General features: G+C 44.3%; 1 protein-coding gene across 3 annotated transcripts in view; it reads left to right on the top strand.

The window, feature by feature from the left end:
- KIF13B (kinesin family member 13B) overlaps nt 1–22,583 on the top strand; it is a 204,888-nt gene that overhangs the window by 113,595 nt on the left and 68,710 nt on the right. For all 3 annotated transcript variants that reach the window (XR_011254392.1, XM_069576709.1, XM_069576710.1), the window contains exons 15-24: nt 2,748–2,834; nt 5,104–5,294; nt 6,014–6,224; nt 7,284–7,446; nt 11,705–11,851; nt 13,245–13,394; nt 13,675–13,803; nt 17,781–17,951; nt 19,727–19,884; nt 20,845–20,977. Coding sequence is in view for 2 of the 3 variants with exons in the window: in XM_069576709.1 (XP_069432810.1) it covers nt 2,748–2,834; nt 5,104–5,294; nt 6,014–6,224; nt 7,284–7,446; nt 11,705–11,851; nt 13,245–13,394; nt 13,675–13,803; nt 17,781–17,951; nt 19,727–19,884; nt 20,845–20,977 (1,540 nt within the window). In the remaining variant the exon portion in view is untranslated. The remainder of the gene's footprint in view (nt 1–2,747; nt 2,835–5,103; nt 5,295–6,013; nt 6,225–7,283; nt 7,447–11,704; nt 11,852–13,244; nt 13,395–13,674; nt 13,804–17,780; nt 17,952–19,726; nt 19,885–20,844; nt 20,978–22,583) is intronic.

Genomic DNA, 22,583 nt, shown 5'->3' with positions numbered 1-22,583 from the left:
TCCCTCCAGGTTCCTCTTGTTCATAGAATTTTCTAGGCAAGAATACTAGAGCAGGTTGCCATTTCTTCCTGCAGGGGATCTTTCTGACCCAGGGACTGAGCTCACGTCTTTTTGCGTCCCCTGCATTGGCAGGCAGATTCTTTATCACTAGAGTCCCCTGGGAAGCCCACGGTCACTATGCCACACCCAAAATACCAGACACCTCTCAGCCGATGTGAGTGACTGTTTCTTTACCAATTACAACTTCATCTTCGTCTCCCTCTGTGAATAAGATTTTTGACAAACCCAACCATAGAATTAGTCCTGCTCTCCGACAGCATCCAATATATACAGGACTCCCACCTCCTCAGACCATTGCCTAGGTTGTCCAGCTGAAGCCCATTCCTTGCAGCAACACCCCCCCATCCCCATTTTCCCTTTGCTGACACCTGCAGGCTTCCTGTGGTGACTTCTCCCTTGGTATAAGTGATAAACCTAACTGTCTCAACTACGGGAGTGTTCCTGGTGGTCTTTGGTTGGAGGACATCGACACAAATTTCCCGAAACTCTTAATTTTCACTTGAAAGCTTGACAACAAATACTGTCAATTCCTGTGGTCAAAGTGACAGGCTGCCTTTGTTCATTTTCAAGAAAATGTGCCAGAAAATCACTTTGTGTGCGTCCTTGCTCGGGACAGTTGTCATACTTGGTATGCTTCAGCACGGCACTTCGTATGCTTCTCATGTCGTCACCGCGAATGCTTTAAGAAGTTGTGTACTACTCAAGGGTCAAGATTTACCGAAAGTAGTAATTTAAAAATTTTATCTTCATAAATTTACTTTTTAATTAAAAAAATTTTTGTTGGAGTACAGTTGATTTTTACTCCTTCATCAGGGACCTTTTCTAATGAAACATTTTTAAAAACTGTGAATGCACAGCAGTGAGTAACCCAGTGGCTGCTAATAAGGGTTTGATGCCGTTGCCTTGATTTGTGCAAAAACACCAATAGTTTTATTCTCTGCCAACGCAAATGACAACGCAGTGGAAAATGGCAGGTTAGTGTTGTTACACAAGTAAATTTGATCTTTGGGACCTCCTGCAGACCGCACTTTGAGAACTGTTATTATAGTCATGCTTTTATTTATTAAATGCTGGAGCTTTAGAAAATAAGCCTGTATATGTGTTTGCCTTTAATTAAACTCCTCACTGTATTTAAGGAATTTGTGTTATACAGGCTAAAATCTGCTAATTTCAGGAGGCCCCCTCTTGTCAAAACCCTATTTTTTGAGCTCATGCTTTGAATAAATCAGACTATAGGAACATAGAGACCAATTGCCTTTAGTGTTTAAAGCCCACATGTAGCTTTCCTGGTAGCTCAGTGGTAGAGAATCCACCTGCCAATGCAGGAGACACAGGTTCGATCCCTGGTCTGGGAAGATTCCACATCCCTCGTGGCAGCCGAGCCCGTGTGCCACAGCCACTGAGCCTGTGCTCTAGAGTCTGGGAGGTGCAACTGCTGAGTCCCCATGCTGCACCTGCCGAAGCCCTCACCCTGGAGCCTGTGCTCCTCAGCAAGAGAAGCCGCCCCGAGGAGAAGCCCACACACAGAACAGAGTAGTCCCTGCCCACCACAACCAGAGAAAGCCCTCGCAGCAGCGGGGGCCCAGCACAGCAGGAGCCAATGTTCAAAAGCTGTCACAAGCCCATGTGGTGAGCGGAGTCTAGATGCAGAGTAAGGTTCTGTGTCTGTGCGTGTACGTTAAAAATAACTGTCTGTACAAAGCCAGATGAATGCGCTAGGAATTTAAAGATTTTACGGTAATATAGGCTGGAGTGACCGAGGAAGTGGAAATCAAACCGGGCTTTGGACAAGTCAAACAGCTTTTTGAGGAATCAAACTGAGTTGAGACTCAGGGGGATGAAGAGGAGCAGGAGCCCTCTTCCCGGTTATAGCAGTGGGACAGCCCTCACTTTGGAGGAAAGGAAAATCATTGTTCAGGGGACAGAGCATAACACCCTCCCCCCATTTTTGATTTTTCTGGAGTTGAGAATTCACTGGAACAGGGAAAGAAGGAGATTAAGAGGGTTTCCTTTTGCACGGCCTTTAATGTCAAGTTAAAGACCTTTATCCTCTAAGCAGGTGAGTCATTCAGGGGGAGAGACGTGACGACAGAGATATTCCTGTAATGCCAGCCTTATAGTGGTATATGTGGTTTTCTATTTAGTTCCCAACCCTCTGAAGTTTTCCCTTGATAATCTTCTACCCACCGTTTCTGTGTTGAACTCCATTGTCAGGGCGAGCAGTCCAGTGGATCTTACAACTCTTCTGTATTGATAGGATATGGGCATTTTTCTGTGCTATGGGAAGTTAAGAATTGAGCAGCTCCCATTTCTTATTACTGCCCCTGTAGGTAGTTCTGAGTTTAGTTAGTTGATGGGCTTTTTCTGTCTGTGTAGATTGGACATGCTTGCTCCAGCTGTCGTGTACCCTGCTACTGTCTCTGTATCATCAGCTGCAGTGGTTCCGTATTTACTCCTTAATATGCTGTATAACAAATTTAGAATTTTGAAAAATAGAGGTTAATAATCTACAGCGCTTGGTACCATAGGCATCTTAGGTAAATCAGCAAAGAAGGAAATGAAAAAATGAATTCTCCAAGGGCGCTTTATTTTGGGGGAATTGGTTATTTTGCTTTTCCTGTATTGGAGAAATTGAAGGAGAGGATGTGATAATCATTGTTCACATGTTTGGCCTCTTCTCTCCGCAGAACATTTGTAAATGGCTCCTCTGTATCCAGTCCTGTTCAGCTGCACCACGGGGACAGGATACTGTGGGGGAACAACCACTTCTTCAGGTACGACGGTCATGCTCTTACAGAGGGAGGTGCTCTGTAGCAGAGGACTGTACGTTAAAAAGTAAACTTAATGCCATAAATATATGTGTTGTTTTGTGCACACATGTATATTGACATTTATTCAGTATACACAGGCTTGTTTCCTGTACGGCTTGAGCCTGAGGGACACGTGAACAGTGGGCTCAGGAGAAATACTGATTCAGTTACACATTTTTAAATTTTATTTCCCAATGGAAGATGATTGTTTTGCCATCTGGCCTAAGAATTCATTAATTATTTTTTTGACATGCTTATTTTTTTTATTTTTGAAAAGTAGTGGTTTTAGTTTCCTTGTCTGAAAGGAGCCTCATGTTTTATTTAGGAATACTCTCAGCTGCATCCAATGGCAGATTTGACTCTGGGTTACACAGTTCCTTTCTCTGACAAAATGGGAACCCCCAAGGAGGATGGTTATTGACATTGGGTCAGGCTCTCGAAAGAGTCAGGGCAGAAGTCTTGGCATTGTCTTGCCTCTTCCCTGTGGCCTAAAGAGGACCACAGGGAAGCATCAAAGCAGCCCTCAGATACCCCGAAGAAGGCGAGGTTGAGGGGTGGTGGGACTCGCCTTGACTATCCTGAGCAGAAGAAGCAGGAGTCTCCCTGGACTCCCCAGTGACCTTCCTCTGACCCCTCACTTACTAGAATTTGCCTCTCAGCTGCAAGGGAGGCTGAGAAAGTCTGAGCTGGAACCGGACATCTTTTCCCATACAAAACTGCTGTTGTGCTGGTGAGGACCAGCGGGCTGGATAGAGGATAAAACTTAAGTCTTGGTCTCTTCCCCTTCCTGTCACTGGCGCTTGTGTTTCAGATATCCAGCTCGGTCCTTTGCTGGTGGGCCAGCTGCTATCGTGATTATTTCTGAGAGAGTAGAGGGCTACAGAGTGTGTGGAAAATGTTGTTTATCTTTTTCTTCTCAAATTAAATCAAGCATAGATTGCTTGGCTTAGTGTACAGAGCCTTCATAGTTTGGATTAGGTTGATTTTTCTATCATTCTCTCTCACAACTTTTGCTGTACAGATTTTGTATGTCTCTATGTTTTAGTTATCATTTCTCCAGAGGCTGTGAGGGTTTCCATTTTGCCTCTGTCCTAACGCCCTGCTTTCTCTTTACCCCTTAAGGCTCAGTTCCCATGAGTTCCTATTCTTTCATCCCTTCCTCTCCTATTTGACTGTGAGGTTATTGTTCAGTCACTAAGTTGTGTCTGATTCTGTGACCCCATAGGCTACAGCACACCAGGCTCCTCTGTCCTCCACTGTCTCCTGGAGTTTGCTCAGATTCATGTCCATTGAGTTGGTGATGCTATCTAAACATCTCATCCTTTGTCACCCCCTTCTCCATTTGCCGTCAGTCTTTTCCAGCATCAGGGTCTTTTCCAGTGAGTTGGCTCTTCACAACAGGCGGCCAAAGTACTGGAGCTTCAGCATCAGTCCTTCCAATGAATATCCAGGGCCGATTTCCTTTAGGATGGACTGGTCGGATCTCGTTGCAGTCTAAGGGACTCTCGAGATTCTCCAGCACCAAAGTACAAAAGCATCAGTTCTTCATCACTCAGCCTTCTTTATGGTCCAACTCTTGCATCCGTACATGACTTCTGGAAAAACCATAGCTTTGACTGTATGGACTGTTGTCGGCAAAGTGATATCTTTGCCTTTTAATACGCAGTCTAGGTTTGTCGTAGCTTTTCTTGGAGGGAGCAAGCGTCTTTATTTTCATGGCTGCAGTCACTGTCTGTAGTGATTTTGGAGCCCAAGAACATAAAATCTGTCACTGTTTCCACTTTTTCCCCTTCTCTTTGCCATGAAGTGATGGGACTGGATGCTATGATCTTCGTTTTATGCATGTGGCATTTTAAGCTAGCTTTTTTACTTTTTTTTATTGGCACATGTGTCTGTGTGTTTTATTTCTACTACTGAAATATGAACTTCTGAGTGTAGTGAAAAGTGAAAGTCACTCGTGTCTGACTCTTTGTGACCCCATGGACTATACAGTCGATGGAATTTTCCAGGTCAGAATATTGGAGTGGGTAGTGGCTTTCTTCTCCAGGGGATCTTCCCAACCCAGGGATTGAACCCAGGTCTCCTGCATTGCAGGCAGATTCTTTTACCAACTGAGCAGTTGCCTTCTGTTTATAGTATCCCCTTGGCATCTAGCAGCTGCCACTATTTAATAACTGGAATGAACAAATACATATCTTTCTTTAAAAGATAATACTCTTTTTTTCCTCTCAAGACTTAATTTGCCTAAAAAGAAAAAGAAAGCAGATCGAGACGATGAGGAGCCAGACGTATCCGTGAAGAACGACACCAGTTCTGAGCAGCTGGATGTTGACGGAGACTCGTCCAGCGAGGTGTCCAGTGAGGTCAACTTCAATTTCGAGTACGCCCAGATGGAGGTGACTATGAAGGCGCTGGGCAGTAACGGTGAGCAGACCGCTTTTGCTTCTTAGAACCTTTCAGAGTTGCTGGGCCGGTTAGAGGCATTTACACTGGACGCTTTTTAAACATTAGCAAAAAGACATCTTCATGTTGTTCCTCTGTACTCTTCTTTTGTGGCTTTGGCCTAAGTGTATTGTAAAAGCTTAGTCTTTCTGCCCTGATATATCAGCCACGTCAAACGGTTCTCGTTGGTAGAACTTCTCAGGTCTGAGGCTTGACTGTCCCTGGCTGCTTATTGTAGTGGATTTCTGGGGCGTTGCCTCTGTCTTAGGTTATGTGTAGACCTGCTTCTTCTGTACAGAAGATAGTTTAGCAAGTATCTGACAGAATAGATAATACGGTTAGCAACTGGGAGTCGGGAAAGCTAACTGTCTTTAAGAATCTTGCGTTACTGGTTTTTCTCTTTCTGGCTGACCTCACTCTCGATGACAGAATCCGGCTTCATCCGCACCTCTACAAATGAGCCAGGCTCAAGAGTGAGAGGGTATATGTATGCTTGTGACTGATTCACATTGTTGTACAGCAGAAACTAGCACAACATTGTAAAGCAGTTATGCTCCAATTAAAAAAAAATTTAACAACTCACATTATTATTATTGTTTGTGATGAACAACAGTATAGAGCAGCATTTGATGTATATTGTGTTGCGCGGTTAACCTTTTGTTTGTTATTTGCCTTAAAAAAAAAAAAACAACCTTGTTTAGATCCCATGCAGTCAATACTGAACAGCCTGGAACAGCAGCATGAAGAGGAGAAACGGTCTGCGTTGGAGCGCCAGAGGCTCATGTACGAACATGAGCTGGAGCAGCTCCGGAGACGGCTGTCCCCCGAGAAACAGAACTGTCGCAGTTCAGACAGGTTTTCTTTCCACTCTCCCAGCGCTCAGCAGCGACTGCGGCAGTGGACGGAAGAGAGGTAGGTGGATGGTAGGGCCCTTGCTTCCCGTCACCTTTAACCCACCTGCGTAACATACAGAGGGAAAAATCTAGACCTTAATTAGACATGAATTATACTGTAAGTGTTACAGCTAAGAACCACTTGACCTTGTCTTTTTTTGCCCCCTTTTTGGGGGGACATAAAGGGGGAATTACCCATATATATTGAAGTATTTAAAGCCACCCCTCTGAGGTGCCACCTCATTTTCAGTGGGTATAAATAGCTTTGGGATTTGAATAAACCGGTGTGTGTACTCAGAAGTTATACTTTATCGTTGTATTATACTTTAGGTTCTGAGGCGTGGGTAGATGGTTTTTTAAAAAAGGACAGAAAGAGAGGTGATAGATCAGGTAGGTAAAGCATGGTGCCAGTAAGATTCAGATTGCAAGTTTGATCTTTATATGGGCTGATGAGCATTGCGCTGAATGTCTTCGCCATGGTTACAGAGTGGACTTAACTAACCTCCTGCTCTTCAGGGTTTGGTTGGCAGACAGGCAGCATCTCTGTCACCTGGAGATTGACAGAAATGTAGCATTTCAGGTCTCCCACCCCAGATACAGGCTTTCCAAGTGGGTCACCGGTAAACAACCCATCTACCAACGCAGGAAATGTGGGTTCGATCTGTGGGTCAGGAAGATCCCCTGGAGAAGAAAATAGCAACCCACTCTAGTTTTCTTGCCTGGGAAATCACATGGACAGAGGAGCCTGATGGGCTACAGTCAGTCCATGGAGTTGCAAAGAGTTGGACTCAGGGACTGAGGATGCAAATATATTTAGTCAAAATCTTCAGTTTCTCAAGATTCCCAGGTGATTTGTATACACAGTCAAGTTTGCCAAGCCAGCCTCTGGAGCGTGTGCCAGCACTTGTAACGTGGCCCACATTTGGGTGCATGCACAGGGCAGTGCCGCTGATGTATTCCCTGTGTGCAGAAGACAGTCGTGAAGCTTGGTGCGCAGTTTGGCATCCGTGTTTTCTGTGCTATGTAATATTTCCATGTGTGGCTCTAATGGTTTTCCCCTCCCCGTTTTATTTTAAAGAGAAGCAATGCTGAATAACAGCCTGATGAGGCTGAGGGAGCAAATTGTGAAAGCCAATCTGCTGGTGAGAGAAGCCAGTTACATCGCGGAAGAGCTGGATAAACGAACAGAGTATAAAGTGACCCTCCAGATTCCTGCCTCCAGCCTCGACGCCAACAGGAAGGTGAGGCTGCTGTCAATGAAACGACCAAAGATACCGTTGTATAAAACAGCTCCCTGTTTCACCAGGGCTGTTTAAACCCTGGGAGCGGGGAGCTTGCCCTCATCCCCCTGCTATCATCCACAGTCTAGGTGGTTGGGACCTGTCTGCCTCTCTTGAACACAATTACTTCCATATACTTCTCTTTGTGCATAAATGGTTTTATCTACTAGAAACATCCTCTTCCACCCCCATCCCCAGCTCTACCAACTTCTTCTTTTTTTTTTTTTTTCTTTTAAAATTTGGCTGTGCTGGGTCTTTGTTGTGGTGGGCGAGTCTCTCTGGTTGTGGCTCGGGGACTTAGTTGTCCTCGGACATGTGGGATCTTAGTCCCCTGACCAGAGATTGAACCCATGTCCCCTGCCTTGGAAGGAAAATTCTCAACCACTAGACCACCAGGGAAGTCCCTGTAGCAATTTCTTTTACTTAACTCCTAGTTTCAGGTTTGTTTAAGTTAATTTCTGAGAAGTCTTTCCTGATGCTGGTTCGATCCCTGGGTCGGGAAGATCCCCCAGAGAAGGAAACGGCAACCCGCTTCAGTATTCTTGTGTGGAGAATTCCAAGGACAGAGGAGCCTGGTGGGCCCTAGTCCAGTCCATGGGGTTGCAAAGAGTCGGCTGCGACTGAGCGACTCACAGTGACCTCCACACTTTACCAGTAGAATGTTATCTTCTACTTGTCAATAGATGGCATGGAAAAAATGTTCACTAGGGGCTCATGCGAGTGTCCAGGGTCACAGATTTGGTTTTGTTTATGATGTTGAGTCACCGAGTCATGTCTGACCCTTTGTGGCCCCAGGGACTGTAGCCCACCAGGCTCCTTTGTCCGTGGGATTTCTCAGGCCAGGACACCCGCATGGGTTGCCCTCTCCTTCTCCGGAGGACCTTCCCAGCCCAGAGGTGGAGCTCAGGTCTGGCGCCTTGGCAGCAGATTCGGTGGTTCTTCCCTTCCTTCTCCTCCGCCATCCTTTCCTACCCTGCCCAAGTGTTCACTCTACCTGTACTGCAGAATGTCGCCTTCCACTTGTCAGTAGAGGGCATGCATGGCAAAACTGTTCACTAGTTTCATGTAAATATTCAAGATCACAAAATGTTTTTTTGTATAATGTAAGAAGTCTAATAAAAGTAGGGGGGAAGTTCAGTTCAGTCGCTCAGTCGTGCCCGACTCTGCTACCCCATGGACTGCAGCACGCCAGGCCTCCCTGTCCACCACCGACTCCCAGAGCCTACTCATACTCATGTCCATCGCGTTGGTGATGCCATCTCATCTCTGTCATCCCTTTGTCCTTCCGCCTTCAATCTTTCCCAGTATCAGGGTCTTTTCTAATGAGTTGGTTCTTTGCAGCAGGTGGCCAGAATGTTGGAGTTTCAGTTCAGTATCAGTCCTTCCAGCAAGAGCTCCTCTCCTTGCCATTCAGATGTATCTTTCTTACGTGGGTTTCTTTTTACAGTTCTCGATCATGTTAGTACATAATTTTTGGTGGATTAGGTAGGATTTTGTATTCAGATATTCATTCCCTAGCTGGCTGAATATAAGGTAGAAGGGCCTTTACCATATGTGAGAGTTTGGTAATTCTTGAACTTCACGGTTCTAAAATCCTTTCTTCATTATGTAAATTGTTTCTTTGGAACTAATAATAGGCCAGATGTTAAGGCAACATTGAGTGTCAAAATTCTCTAAAGTTCTAAGCAGACAGAAGAGTTTTTTAAAAATTCTAATAAATCTCAATTGATTAGTGATCCGCTAGATCCATCTCTCTGGGGGAGATATACAGAGGCATGTTTACTTTCCGCTCTGTGAATTCCAGAAGTTTAAACTTTTTTCCTACATAAAAGCACATTGTTGGGACTACCCTGATGGTCTGGTGGCTAAGATTCCACGCTCCGAGTGCAGGGGGCCCGGGGTTCAAACCTTGGTTAGGGAACTAGATCCCACATGCCTCAACTAGAGATCTGTCATACCACAACAAAGAGCCAGTACAGCCAGATAAATTAATAAATATTTTAAAAAGCAGTAGAACCGTATTATATTTTTAAAAAAGCATGTTGCTTTTCTAAGCTGGGAAAATTCACGGAGTACCGTTTCTTTTTTTCTGAGATGACATTCACATAGCATCAAATTAATATTTTAACGGGAACAATTCAGTGTCATGTAGTGTATTCACAATATTGTATACAACCAGCATCTCTAGCTGGTTCTGTACTTTTTCATTTTGGTTTTAAAATATTTTTTGTTTGTTCATCTATTTTTGGCTGTTGTGGCTGTTCGGCTGTTCTTGTCGCTGCACAGCTTTTCTCTAGTTGCAGTCAGCTGAGACTGCTCTCTGGTTGCAGCGTGAGGGCCTCTCGCCGCAGTGCCTTCTCTTGTTGCAGAGCTCAGGCTCCGTAGTTGTGGTGCACGGGCTCAGCTGATTGCAGCATGAGGGCCTCTCGCTGCAGTGCCTTCTCTTGTAGCAGAGCTCAGGCTCCGTAGCTGTGGTGCACGGGCTCAGCTGATTGCAGCGTGAGGGCCTCTCGCTGCAGTGCCTTCTTGTGGCAGAGCTCAGGCTCTGTAGTTGTGGTGCACGGGCTCAGCTGATTGCAGCGTGAGGGTCTCTCGCTGCAGCGCCTGCTCTTGTTGCAGAGCTCGGCTCCGTAGCTGTGGTGCACGGGCTCAGCTGATTGCAGCATGAGGGCCTCTCGCTGCAGCGCCTGCTCTTGTTGCAGAGTCAGGCTCCCTAGTTGTGGTGCACGGGCTCAGCTGCTTCACGGCACGTGGGATCTTCCCAAATCAGAGACCGAGCCTGTATCTCCTGCACTGGAGGTGGATTCTTTACCAGATGTTCCCTGGTGAGCTACCTAGGAAGCCCTTTAACTTTTTAATAATGAATCCAAACTCTGTGTATTTGGCAGTTGGTATCATTTGTTGCGTGCAGATGAGTAAACAGGACACTTTTCACAATTTACTCTTTTAATCACTTGTGTTTGGTACTGCATTAAGATACTAGCCGTTCAAAAAAACTGTCATTCAAACTTTTGAAAGATTCTTAACCATTCCTTCCAGAAAACTTGCCCTTCTCATTCACTGCTTAGGACCCTCTTCCTCCCCACTGGCTCTCTTTGGTCATCTGATGGTCCGATTAAGACACTTCTGTTTTGGGCCACACCTCATGGAGTGAGGGGTCTTGGTTCCTCCACCAGGGATCGAACTCACGTCCCCTCAGTGGAAGCACAGAGTCCTAACCACCGGACCCCCAGGGAAGTCCCCCAGTTAAGACATTTTTGACTTTCCGTTAAACGTGGTCTACTTTTCTGGGATTTAAACTTATATTTATTCTTAAAATTTGACTGCAGTTAGAGAGAAAGGATTATATTCAGCTTGTAAGATTTCTGGAAAGTTTCGCACTGAACAGGTTAGAGAACGATATGGTTTCCGGTTCAGCTGCTGACGTTTGACCGGAGGGTGTATTAGGAGGATGTCGGGGTTGATGCCCATGTTGCTGCTGACCTTTGACCGGAGGGTGTATTAGGAGGATGTCGGGGTTGATGCCCATGTTGCTGCTGACCTTTGACCGGAGGGTGTATTAGGAGGATGTCGGGGTTGATGCCCATGTTGCTGCTGACCTTTGACCGGAGGGTGTATTAGGAGGACGTCGGGGTTGATGCCCTTGTTGCTGCTGACCTTTGACCGGAGGGTGTATTAGGAGGACGTCGGGGTTGATGCCCTTGTTGCTGCTGACCTTTGACCGGAGGGTGTATTAGGAGGACGTCGGGGTTGATGCCCTTGTTGCTGCTGACCTTTGACCGGAGGGTGTATTAGGAGGACGTCGGGGTTGATGCCCTTGTTGCTGCTGACCTTTGACCGGAGGGTGTATTAGGAGGACGTCGGGGTTGATGCCCTTGTTGCTGCTGACCTTTGACCGGAGGGTGTATTAGGAGGACGTCGGGGTTGATGCCCTTGTTGCTGCTGACCTTTGACCGGAGGGTGTATTAGGAGGACGTCGGGGTTGATGCCCTTGTTGCTGCTGACCTTTGACCGGAGGGTGTATTAGGAGGACGTCGGGGTTGATGCCCTTGTTGCTGCTGACCTTTGACCGGAGGGTGTATTAGGAGGACGTCGGGGTTGGTGCCCATGTTGCTGCTGACCTTTGACCGGAGGGTGTATTAGGAGGACGTCGGGGTTGGTGCCCTTGTTGTGCCAGTTGCCTCTGTGTCTCACTAAGTCATTCTCACTCTCTTCCCAGCGAGGCTCTCTCCTCAGTGAACCTGCCATCCAGGTGAGAAGAAAAGGAAAAGGGAAGCAGATCTGGTCTTTGGAAAAACTGGACAACAGGTTACTGGATATGAGAGACCTTTATCAGGAGTGGAAGGAATGTGAAGAAGACACCCCGGTAGGTTATTTGACAAAAATTACTGAGCTGGTCGTCACAGAAGGAACCATGCAGGGATGAGTCTTATCCATTTTAGGGAAGAACTGTTCAGTTTTCCAAAATACAGTTTTATAAATAAAATATTTATTTTAATCCTGAAAATTATTTAGCCAGTCGAGAATTTTAATAACCTATTTTTCTGGCATCCTCTTTTGTTTTCTCATCATTGGTGGTGTCTGGATTTCTAGTAGAATCCTCTGTGTTCTTTCTGGCTTCTGTTCATATTATGCATTTTTGAGTCCCATGGTTTTATTCAGGACAGAGGCTGTCTTATTATCTCTTTTCCCATTTCTCAGCACATTTAACCTTGCAAATAATAAACCTACGACATCTGTATTTTTAATCGAACATCCGTGGTGCCTTAATATTTATACTATGAGGAACATTTTTTGAACACGATTTGATCTTAAAGTAGGTGCTGTAGATCTGAATTCTGGAACTCTCCCCTCAAATTGTAGGTCTGCTCCTTTAGGTCAGCCATGAACTTATATCTATTTAAAATAGAAATATGAATTATTAGTATATTTTCAATGCTGCTGGTCTCAGTGCCCCATAGAGTTGTTCATTTCCTTAGCCTCTTGTTTTGTAAAAGAAAGTGAAAGTGAAGTCGCTCAGTCGTGTCCGACTCCTTGCGACCCGTGGACTGTAGCCCACCAAGCTCCTCCATCCATGGGATTTTCCAGGCAAGAATACTGGAGTGGGTTGCCATTTCCTTCTCCAGGGGATCTTCCTGACCCAGGGATCAAACCCTGGTCTCCCACATTGCAGGCAGACACTTTAACCTCTGTGCCACCAGGGAAGAGTGTTCGTTAATAAAAATGACTTCTTATAGTTAGGTGGCATTTTTTTCTTAATTTCTTTTGTACTCCTCTCCTGTTTCAGCTCAGAAATGAAACCATATTACCAACAAATAATAAAACATAAACCACGCTTCTGTAAAGAGGTCACCTCTCATTAACAGCATCGTGTCTAATGTCTTGGTGGGAACAAGCAGAATAGATGTGAATGAGACATGAAGACTGGTTTCATTCACTCTGCTGTGTTTATAGTCAGTGTGTGTTTTGTCTATTTTCACGGCAAGGCTTCCTCATAAGGGAAAAGAAATGATGAAGTAATGAGGTGTTATTGGTATCGCTGTCTCATGCATGAAGGGTGCTGACCGTCATTCTGAGTGGGAATAAGAAAGTGTGTGTGTGTGTGTGTGCGTGCGTGCGTGCGTGCGTGCGTGTATGTCTGCATGTGTAACACAGGGCTGTACTTCATCTAAGTTATCAGACTGTATCAAAAAGTGATGGGTTGAATTCTTCTGTTTTAAGTGATCTTCTGAAGTTGCATGTTTCGTATCTCCTCAAAGGTGATACGGTCTTACTTCAGGCGTGCAGATCCATTCTATGACGAGCAGGAAAACCACAGTCTCATCGGGGTGGCCAACGTCTTCCTGGAGTCCCTCTTCTATGATGTGAAGTTGCAGTACGCCGTGCCGATCATCAACCAGAAGGGAGAGGTTGGTTCCCTCCTCGTGCCTTGTGTCCTGCAGAGGGCAGTTCAGGAACACCCAGGGTGGCGACAGCAAACTGTCGTTAGCAATTTCCCGTCAGCAGCGAGCGCTGTCTGTGTGTTTTCAATGCCCGTGTTCGCATACCGCTTGACGGTGATTATTCCAAGTGCTTGGAGGAAGAGTCACCGTTAGAGCCTGTTGCGTCGTCGAGCTGTCCTCCGTGACTCTTAAACAGGTGAAGGCCGAGATGCAGAGCAAGGGCCTTCTTTTGCTCTCACTGCTGTAGGTGGCCGGCCGGCTGCACGTGGAGGTGATGCGCCTCAGTGGGGACGTCGGGGAGAGGATTGCCGGAGGGGACGAGTCTGTGGAGGCCTTCTCGGATAAGGAGCCCCAGGAGAACAGGCTGGTGTGCATGGTGAGTCCCTGTCCCATTCAGCAGTAGTACATGATTTCAGAATGTTCCCTGTGAGGTTATGCAGTTATCAGAGATGGAAGCATAGCCTTGCTGACTGCCTCTGTAATAGCCCACTGTAAAGAGATGGGCCAGACATGCCACCCTGCGAAAGACGAGTGCCTGGCAGTTACCGTTAGTGAAGCAGCATAGGAGAATACGGTCTTCCTCGGAAAGTGGATTTCTGTCACTGGGTAACTTAAAAAGGAAAGTAACAGTGGAAACGTAGTATGATTCGTTTATGAAAGAGATCAAACATACAGAAAAGTAGTGAGCAGAGTGTCACTGACCCGCACTCACCCTCCTCCGGCAGCCATCAGCTCCTGCCCAGCCTTGTTTTGTTCATGTATATTCGCTGCTTCTCCACTGTCCCCTTCCCCTGGATTGTTTTGCAGCATCCCAAACATCGTATTTCATCAAGAATAGTTTCATATGCGTCTCCAGAAGAAAATTTTCCAAAAAAACCCCAGCTTAGCCAGGATATATCATACGCAAAAATTAATCCTTTCTTGACACTGTGAAATGACCGTCTCCTTTGCTTGTCTCGGTTGATGTATCCCTCGTCTGTTTTATGGCTTACTCGTCAGGCTCTGGCCCTTGTGCTTGCTCCCTCCTCTGCGTGTGTGCACCTTCTCTCTCATCTTACACTTTGCTTAGTGTAGAAACTGGGTTGTCATCTTGCGTGGTCTCGTAGTGTGGGTTTCGCTAATTCTTTACTGGGTTAGGACGTGCTTGCTATGAACTGGGAGCTAGATAGAAAGGTGACATGGAGAAGAGGAGTCAGGATGACATTTCACAGGGAGAATGAGGTGTCTGCTTCCATCAGGAGGCACGTCCGTGCCTGGTTTTCTTTGGGGAGTGTTTGCTGTCATGGATGGTTATCATCTAGATATTTCATTAGGAGTTAGAAAAGAACAACACTGTGATTCTGTCATCCCTTCATTTATTAGCTGGAATTGTGCTACAGAGTGCATCTTTCTGTCCAGTATCGTGCTATTCACAGATAGTTTTTATCAGAGAGGCAGGATGAATACACCATTGTCTCCCTTTATTGACTACTTTTAAAAATAAATGGTTTTCCTTCTAATATCCAAAACTGACAAGCGAGGGTTTTTTCGGTTTGGGTCTTCTTACCATTATATAAACTCTTGGGTTTAAATATGCTTGATATGCTGTGATCTCTTGTATTTATTACCTATGTCGAGGCTCAAACAACCCCATCTTCGGCCTAGGGGAGCCTCTTCAGTGGGCTCCCGGGCCCTTTGACACGACCCTAACCCGAGGCCGTGCCAGCCTTCTTGCCCTGGCCTTGTGCAGCCCGCACATTTTCCACCCCAGACCTGGAACCAGCAGTTTCTCCAAGCAACTGGATTCCTTCCAAAAGGAGGTGGTTTTTAGAGACCATAGTCTGACGCGTAATAGCTTTTTGCATAAAAGGAAGACAGATGAACGATGCGACAATAAAATATTTGTGGACAGAAACGGAAGAAACCCATTTGGGGACACTGAAGGTATCACAGATGAGGCATTCCCGGGTGGCCAGTGGGAAAGACTGCGCCTTCCAGTGCAGGGTGTGTGGGCTTGATCCCTGGCCAGAGAACATGTTTTGGGGCCGAAAACCAAAACGTAAAACAGAAGCAATATTGTAACAGATTCAGCAAAGACTTAAAAATGGTCCACATCAAAAAATCATAAAAGATCACAGGTGTGAGCATTATTGGCCCTTAAAAGAAGACTAGATTTATTGTTCTGTGATAAAAAGTATGTACATGTTAACATATTGATCATTTTAATTGTATTAAATAAAATCAGTATATTTGAAACTTCAGACAACTTCATTGTCTGTCTCCCGACATTTCTGGACTGTACATTTTTGGAGCAGCAGCAAGTCGAAGTCTGTGGTTTTCTGCCACCTGGTGGTAGTTTAGGTTTCTGCATGCAAGACCTTGAACCTGTGTTCTAGATAATCATTCCGGGTTTTGTTTATTCCCAGTACTCTTTTTTTTTTTTTTAATTCCCAGTACTCTTTATTCCTGGCGGTCTCATTCTGAGAAGTTGCCTGTGGAGGAGAGTTTAGCATGTGAAATCTTGCTTTGTTATTCATTTCCATCTTGAGATCGATTTCTAAGAAGGAAAATTAGCTTTCAGATGGAATTCAATCACAAAGAAGTTTGCACTGAACATCCATCCAGTCAATGCCTGGTAGCGTTTTCAGCCATTGTGTTTCATTGGTATGGTTAGTTCTCACACATCTGTCATTAGGCAGCTATCCTGTTTTGTACAGAAGAAAAACTCAGCCTAAGAAAACTAAGGATTTAAGTAATTTGTTTAAAAACAGAACTTAAGAAATGGCAGAGATTTGTATTTAGATCTGTGTCCTCCAGAATCTTGCAGTCTTCCCAAATACCACATTGCCTCAACTTAAAGAATATAATAAGTATTTTAAACACTTAATGAGAAGGGGACGGTTTTTAAATGAAAATTTTAATGAAAAATTAATACCAATCACTCTATTTGGTTTGGACAAATAGAATGTGTTGGTTGATCATCTTCCAGAGCCTGGGGATTGCCCTCTAGATGTTTCACAGTCTTGTTACCATCATAGGAAAACTGAATAATAAGAATCCTCATCCGTTGCTTACCCATCACGTGCCTGGTAGAGAAGAAAATAATCATTTGCTTTGCATGGTTTTCTGTGTCATTATTGATACTTCCTGAAACAGTAAGACTTATATTTGTGGTTATGAAACTATGTAAACCTCTGCCACATATTCAAATCTGTTTTTGTTAAATTTACTCACGGAAGGTTTAGAGCGTGCAGGAAGTGACCAAGTGAAGGGTGTGAGTAAATGCTCAGTGCCGCAGTCTCATGGAGGTTGGCCTCATTGATTATAAAGTCAGAATTCAGTTTGGCTTAGTTAATTTTAGGATTTAGTTTCCTTTGTAGTTGGAAGAGTTTTATACTGTCACAGCTTACCACAAAAACTCTCACTTAAATATCGACCTGCTGCTGCCTGCCGAAAGAAGCATGTAGACTGCTGGCTGCTTTAAAACCTATTCTGGGAATTTCTCCTGGTCTGGTTTTGTTTGGGGCCGATTAAACACATATTCTAGTTTTATGTAGCTGTCACAAAACCCTTCACCCCTGCAGCCCAGGGCATGTTTCCTTTGACCCAGCTCTCCTCTCTGAATCTGTACGGAAAACGCATCAGCAGTTGTTGGTGCAAGAGAGTGGTTAGTGGGCGCGATCTTTCTTCTCCTCCATTCACTCTGCGGGTCTTCAAAGCATACGTTCCTGATGCTTCAGATTTTCCAAAAATGCTTTGGTAGCAAGTGCCATTCCAGTTGAGAACCTTACTCCTTTTCATACACTAAAATATCAGATGAATATTTTTCTGCATATTTACTGCTTAATAGTGTGCCCACTGTTTTCATTCTTCATCTTTCTTAACAATCCTGTGTCCTTGTGCTGTATCCATAGTTGGCCAGGTTTATATGGTTAAGTGGTGTTGATATTTGAGAACTTTCTTCTTAAGATGATGATATAAGAAACTAGAATATTAAATGTTATTCTTCAGCCTGTAAAAGCTTTAAAATGTCCACTTGTATACAGTCTAGATCATTGCTATCTTAGGTCTGCTGCTGCTAAGTCACTTCAGTTGTGTCCAACTCTGTACCCACCAGGCTCCCCCGTCCCTGGGATTCTCCAGGCCAGAATGCTGGAGTGGGTTGCCATTTCCTTCTCCAGCTATCTTAGGTCTACCTCTTGCTAAATCTGGCATTTCACAGATGCAGAAACACAGCCCCGATTGAAAGGGACTGGGATGTGATCAACAAAAGCCAGCTGTTAAGGGCATAGTCAGGACTGGAACCTGTGTCTCTGACTCAGAGTACTTCTTGGAATTATCTGGGTTAAAAACAGAGCCTTCCTTTTTCTTCAGGTGAAAATACTTCAAGCCACTGGGTTGCCACAGCATCTGTCCCACTTTGTGTTCTGCAAATACGACTTCTGGGATCAACAGGAGCCAGTCATGGTTGCCCCCGAGGTGGACACCTCGTCTTCTCCCATCAGCAAGGAGCCTCAGTGCATGGTGGTCTTTGATCACTGCAGTGTGAGTGTGTTTTCCAGACCTGGGCAGCATTTAATTACTCAGGTCAAAGCAAAATAAAAATAATCCATATTTTATTGAGTAATTTGGTACCTATGTATGTCTCGGATCAGTTTCTTCGAGTGGTGAGAAAGAGGAAATATTAGTCACTCAGTTGTGTCTGACTCTTTGCGACCACATGGACTGTAGCCCATCAGGCTCCTCTGTCCATTGAATTCTCCAGGTCAGAATACTGGAGTGGGTTGCCATATCCTTCTCCAGAGGATCTTCCCCACCCGGGGATTGAACCCAGGTCTCCTGCATTGCAGGCAAATTTTTTACTTTCTGAGCCGCAAGGGAACCCCTTGGAGTCAAAAGACTAAAGTGTCAGACTCGCACGGTGTGCACAGCTCAGACTCACACAGCATCGGTGCACGGTGTGCGCAGCTCAGACTCACACGGCATCGGTGCACGGTATGTACAGCTCAGACTCACGCGGCATCGGTGCACGGTGTGCGCAGCTCAGACTCACGTGGCATCGGTGCACGGTGTGCGCAGCTCAGACTCACGCGGCATCGGTGCACAGTATGTACAGCTCAGACTCACGCGGCATCGGTGCACGGTATGTACAGCTCAGACTCACGCGGCATCGGTGCACGATGTGCACAGCTCAGACTCACGCGGCATCGGTGCATGGTGTGCAAAGCTCAGACTCACACAGCGCTGTCAGTTATGTCTCAGTAACAGTCCATGGGGTTGCGAAAGAGTCGGACATGACTTAGCGACTGAACACAATAACAACTGCTGGGGGAAAACCCAAACTATAGTGTCCATGCACGTAACTCCTCCACCACCAAAAGTTAACTTTTGTGTGACTGTATATGTGTATATGGTACCTGTCTCCAAAAAGAAATCCGTGTTTTGTATGAGTTACTGGAGAAAGTGTTATCTGGGAAGGTTAAGAAACTATTGTTTTAGAGAAGATAAAGATAGAAGAGGGACAAGAACAAACATTTTAGAGCCCCTCACGCTCTGTTCAGAAGTTTCTTGATCTTTCCCATAGCGCTATTTGATGACAGTGTTTTTTTTTTTAAAAAAAAACAAAAACAGAGGAAGCCAGTTCAGAGGTTATTTTGCCCACTGCTAATAACTAGCAGAGCTGAGACTGTCAGATTCTGGATTCTTTTTTTCTACTTTGTCTCACTTGAGCTATCTCATTTTTTTTCATGAGAGAGAGGTCTCTTTCTAATCCATTTAGCACATCAAAAGTCTTTGTGTTTTAAAGATTGAGAAAGAGGAGGTTCTATGACATTTAAAAGTAAATTATTTAAAAACTTAATCCTAATTATTACTAGAGACTGTTTTATATCTATCTTACAAAGATGGACAGATTTTTAAAAATTAGTTGAAATAGTCATTCTTTCTTACTATCAGAGAGCATTAACTTCCTAAAAACTAGGAAAAATTGTTTGTCCATCACTGTAGTAACTTTTATATCAAGACATTGTAGATCAGTGTTGTCATTCTTCATATAATTATTTATGCTTTCAGAATATTGCTCTCAGAATAGAATACAGCGCTGGTCTTTCACGATAGATTTTTCAAGGTGTAGAGCTTTAAGAAAAGTTGGAGTGAAAGTTAAGGGCCTCGGGCCATCTGAGCATTCACTAGGGGCATTGGATGACAGTTTTGTGCTGTAACTAAAACGTTCTCTTCTGTTTCTCTTCTCCATGATGGAGGGAGGATATGATGCGAGGTCACTGGAAGGTGTCTCTTATTCTGTGCTTATTTCCTTTTAGGAGTTTTCTGTTAGCGTCACTGAAGACTTTATTGAGCATCTTTCAGAAGGGGCACTGGCAATCGAAGTCTATGGCCATAAGATGAATGACCCTCGGAAAAACCCAGCCCTGTGGGATTTGGGGATTATCCAAGCAAAAACACGCAGTCTTCGGGACAGGTGAATTTGAGATATCCATCCATCTGATACCATTTATACTTTTAAAACAACTGCTAGAGATTAATATTTCCATTTGTGAAGATGACCACGTCCTGAACATTTACCAGTATTCCAAGAAAAGATGATGTTATGTTCATGGTATTAATAGCACAGTTAGACTTCCTTAGAGGAGTGAACTTTTGAAGACTGATGGGAAAAAGTTAAGAAATAGGTAGTTAAGAATAAAGAGTAAAATGAATTTTTGGAGAATATGTTGCTTCTTATTATGAAATAACTTCTAGTTAATCAACTGTAGAGAAGATGAATCAGGATATTCTCTGGAGTTCAGAATTTTTTATTTTTAGCTTTAGCTCAGAGTTCTTTTAAAGTTGCATCAATCATGGAAGGAGGAAGGCTTACTTGTTGACCAACATTTGAAACAGAAGAGTTAAAAGGAAAAGACTAAAAGAGCATATATTTATACTGCCTCTCATTAATGATGAGAACCAGATACCCTTCCTTCTGTTTTTTTTTTTCCATTTAAAAATTTTAGCAAATACTAAATTAGACACAGAGGTTTATTTTTCCTTGATTCTCTTACCTCGGCTGAGGTACTTGTCAAGCTAAGTACAGCGCTACCCCTGTCAATGAAAAGATCATCCCTGTGAATTGCTACTGTACTACTGATAACAATGCTTAAATTTTTGAATAACCACACTGATATAGTTTGTAATTATCACACCTTTATGAATGAAATAAAGGCATCATCTTTTAGTTCTGATACTGTTTGTTGAAATTTACTTTCAGTCACATTTGCTAGCATGTACTTGTGTATTCCTCATTGAACTACAGGTTACTCTAATAATAAGAGTTATTCTGTTTGGAGGTCATTTTCATTGTTAATTCTCATGTGTAGGGTCCTAAGCTGCTTGTACTGAAATAGAAATGTATGATTTTCCAAGAACTTCAACTATTTCCTAGGTGGAGTGAAGTCACCAGGAAAGTGGAGTTTTGGGTCCAAATCTTGGAACAGAATGAGAATGGCGAGTACTGCCCTGTAGAGGTGATTCCTGCGAAGGACGTGCCGACAGGCGGGATCTTCCAGCTCCGGCAGGTATTGAGATTGCGAATGTTAGCACTGAATTCTTTGGTGCCGTAAAGGTTAATGTTGGATTCCTTTTAGTGGAAACATCAGTGACGATGAAATCTAGACTGGCCAAGACCATTTCTTCTGTTAAAGTCGTCTCTCACTTCATGTGTTTTCTTTCATTTAAAAAAAAAACTGCTATCTTTAGTATTTAAAACCAACTTCTGTTAAGTTGAAGTAAGAAAAAGATAAGCTTTAAAGTGGCTTAGAATTGAATTGTTGGAAGTAAAACGAGCATACCGAGCAGCATGAGAGCATTTATAAAGATGCAGAGAGGCCGTGTGACATGGCAGAGAGAACAAGCACCGTGGGGTCTGATATGCCAGGGCTCGGTTCCAGCTCTCCCATGGCCTCGCTATGTATCTGGGCAAGTGCATCACCTTCTGGAATCGTGCCTCAGGTGTGATGTGGAGGGGATGATAACACTAGCCTTGTAGGGTTAGTGTGAGGGTTAGAAACTAATTTCTCACGGGTATGCAGAGCCCATTGCTAGAGACTGGGGAAGCGAGAAGTAGGGAGGCCAAAAGTCCACCAGTTCTCCACCTCTCCATAGACATCAATAGGGTGTCGTAGAATTCAATTCCACATGGACCCTAACCCACCCAGAGTGAGCATCACGCCACAGACTTAAGGGCTCAGACTTAAGCGCATGGCCGCCTTCACTTCAGATGCCAGCTGGGGCCCCAGGTCACCCACCTTGCTGTCTGACTTGGCTGTAATTGAGGGTTCCTGTGACTCAGGTGGCATGATTTGCTGGTATGTGTGGGCACGCTCAGTCGTGTCTGACTCTGCAATCCCATAGACTGTGGCCCACCAGGCTCCTCTGTCCGTGGGGTTCTCCAGTCGAGAATACTGGAGCACATTGCATTTCCTTTTGGGGGATTTTCCTGACCCAGGGGTCGAACTTGTGTCTCTTGCATTGCAGGCAGGTTCTTTACCGAGCCACTGGGAAAGCCCTAACAATGGACATGTGAAATTAGGGCAGCTGGGTAGATGTGAATACCCGCCAGCAAGAAACCAGTATCACAAGTGTGTGAGAATCGCCATTTAACTCCAGACAGATGCAATCTATAGTATCTGTGCTGCAAATGAAAGATGAGAGAGAACATCTTAATAGAATTTACATGTGAGACTTACAAACACTTTTTTTGCTATTCTTTACATGAAGTCAATGTTAAGTAGATTATTATAGCCTATGATAGTTTACATACTTTAAAACAGTAGTAAAATATTAGAATGGCTCAAGAAAATAAACATTGAAATCATTCAAAGCAAAATGTAAGGTTAAAGGGAAAAGAAGGTTTACTCGAATATTTCAGTTTCTGGATGTCTTGGGAGGAGGAAAATGATAAGCGCTTGTTTTCTGACCCTAGTAAGTGACTTGCAGCACATTCATTCATGTGTGGACAAGGCACTAAAAGCAAAAGGAAATTAGTGTAAATTATAGTGTGAGATACATACATAAAATAGGATTCAGAAAGGCATGAAGAACATCTTCTCCTGAACATCTGCTGAAACTATATATATCTTCTTTGGATGCTATAGAGATTCATCTCCTGGAAGGCAAGACCGG

This window comes from Ovis canadensis, chromosome 2 (genome assembly GCF_042477335.2).
Source record: "Ovis canadensis isolate MfBH-ARS-UI-01 breed Bighorn chromosome 2, ARS-UI_OviCan_v2, whole genome shotgun sequence".
Taxonomy (NCBI): Eukaryota; Metazoa; Chordata; class Mammalia; order Artiodactyla; family Bovidae; genus Ovis; species Ovis canadensis.
Note: the sequence above shows the minus strand (reverse complement) of the source record. Positions and strands in the feature narration are given on the sequence as shown.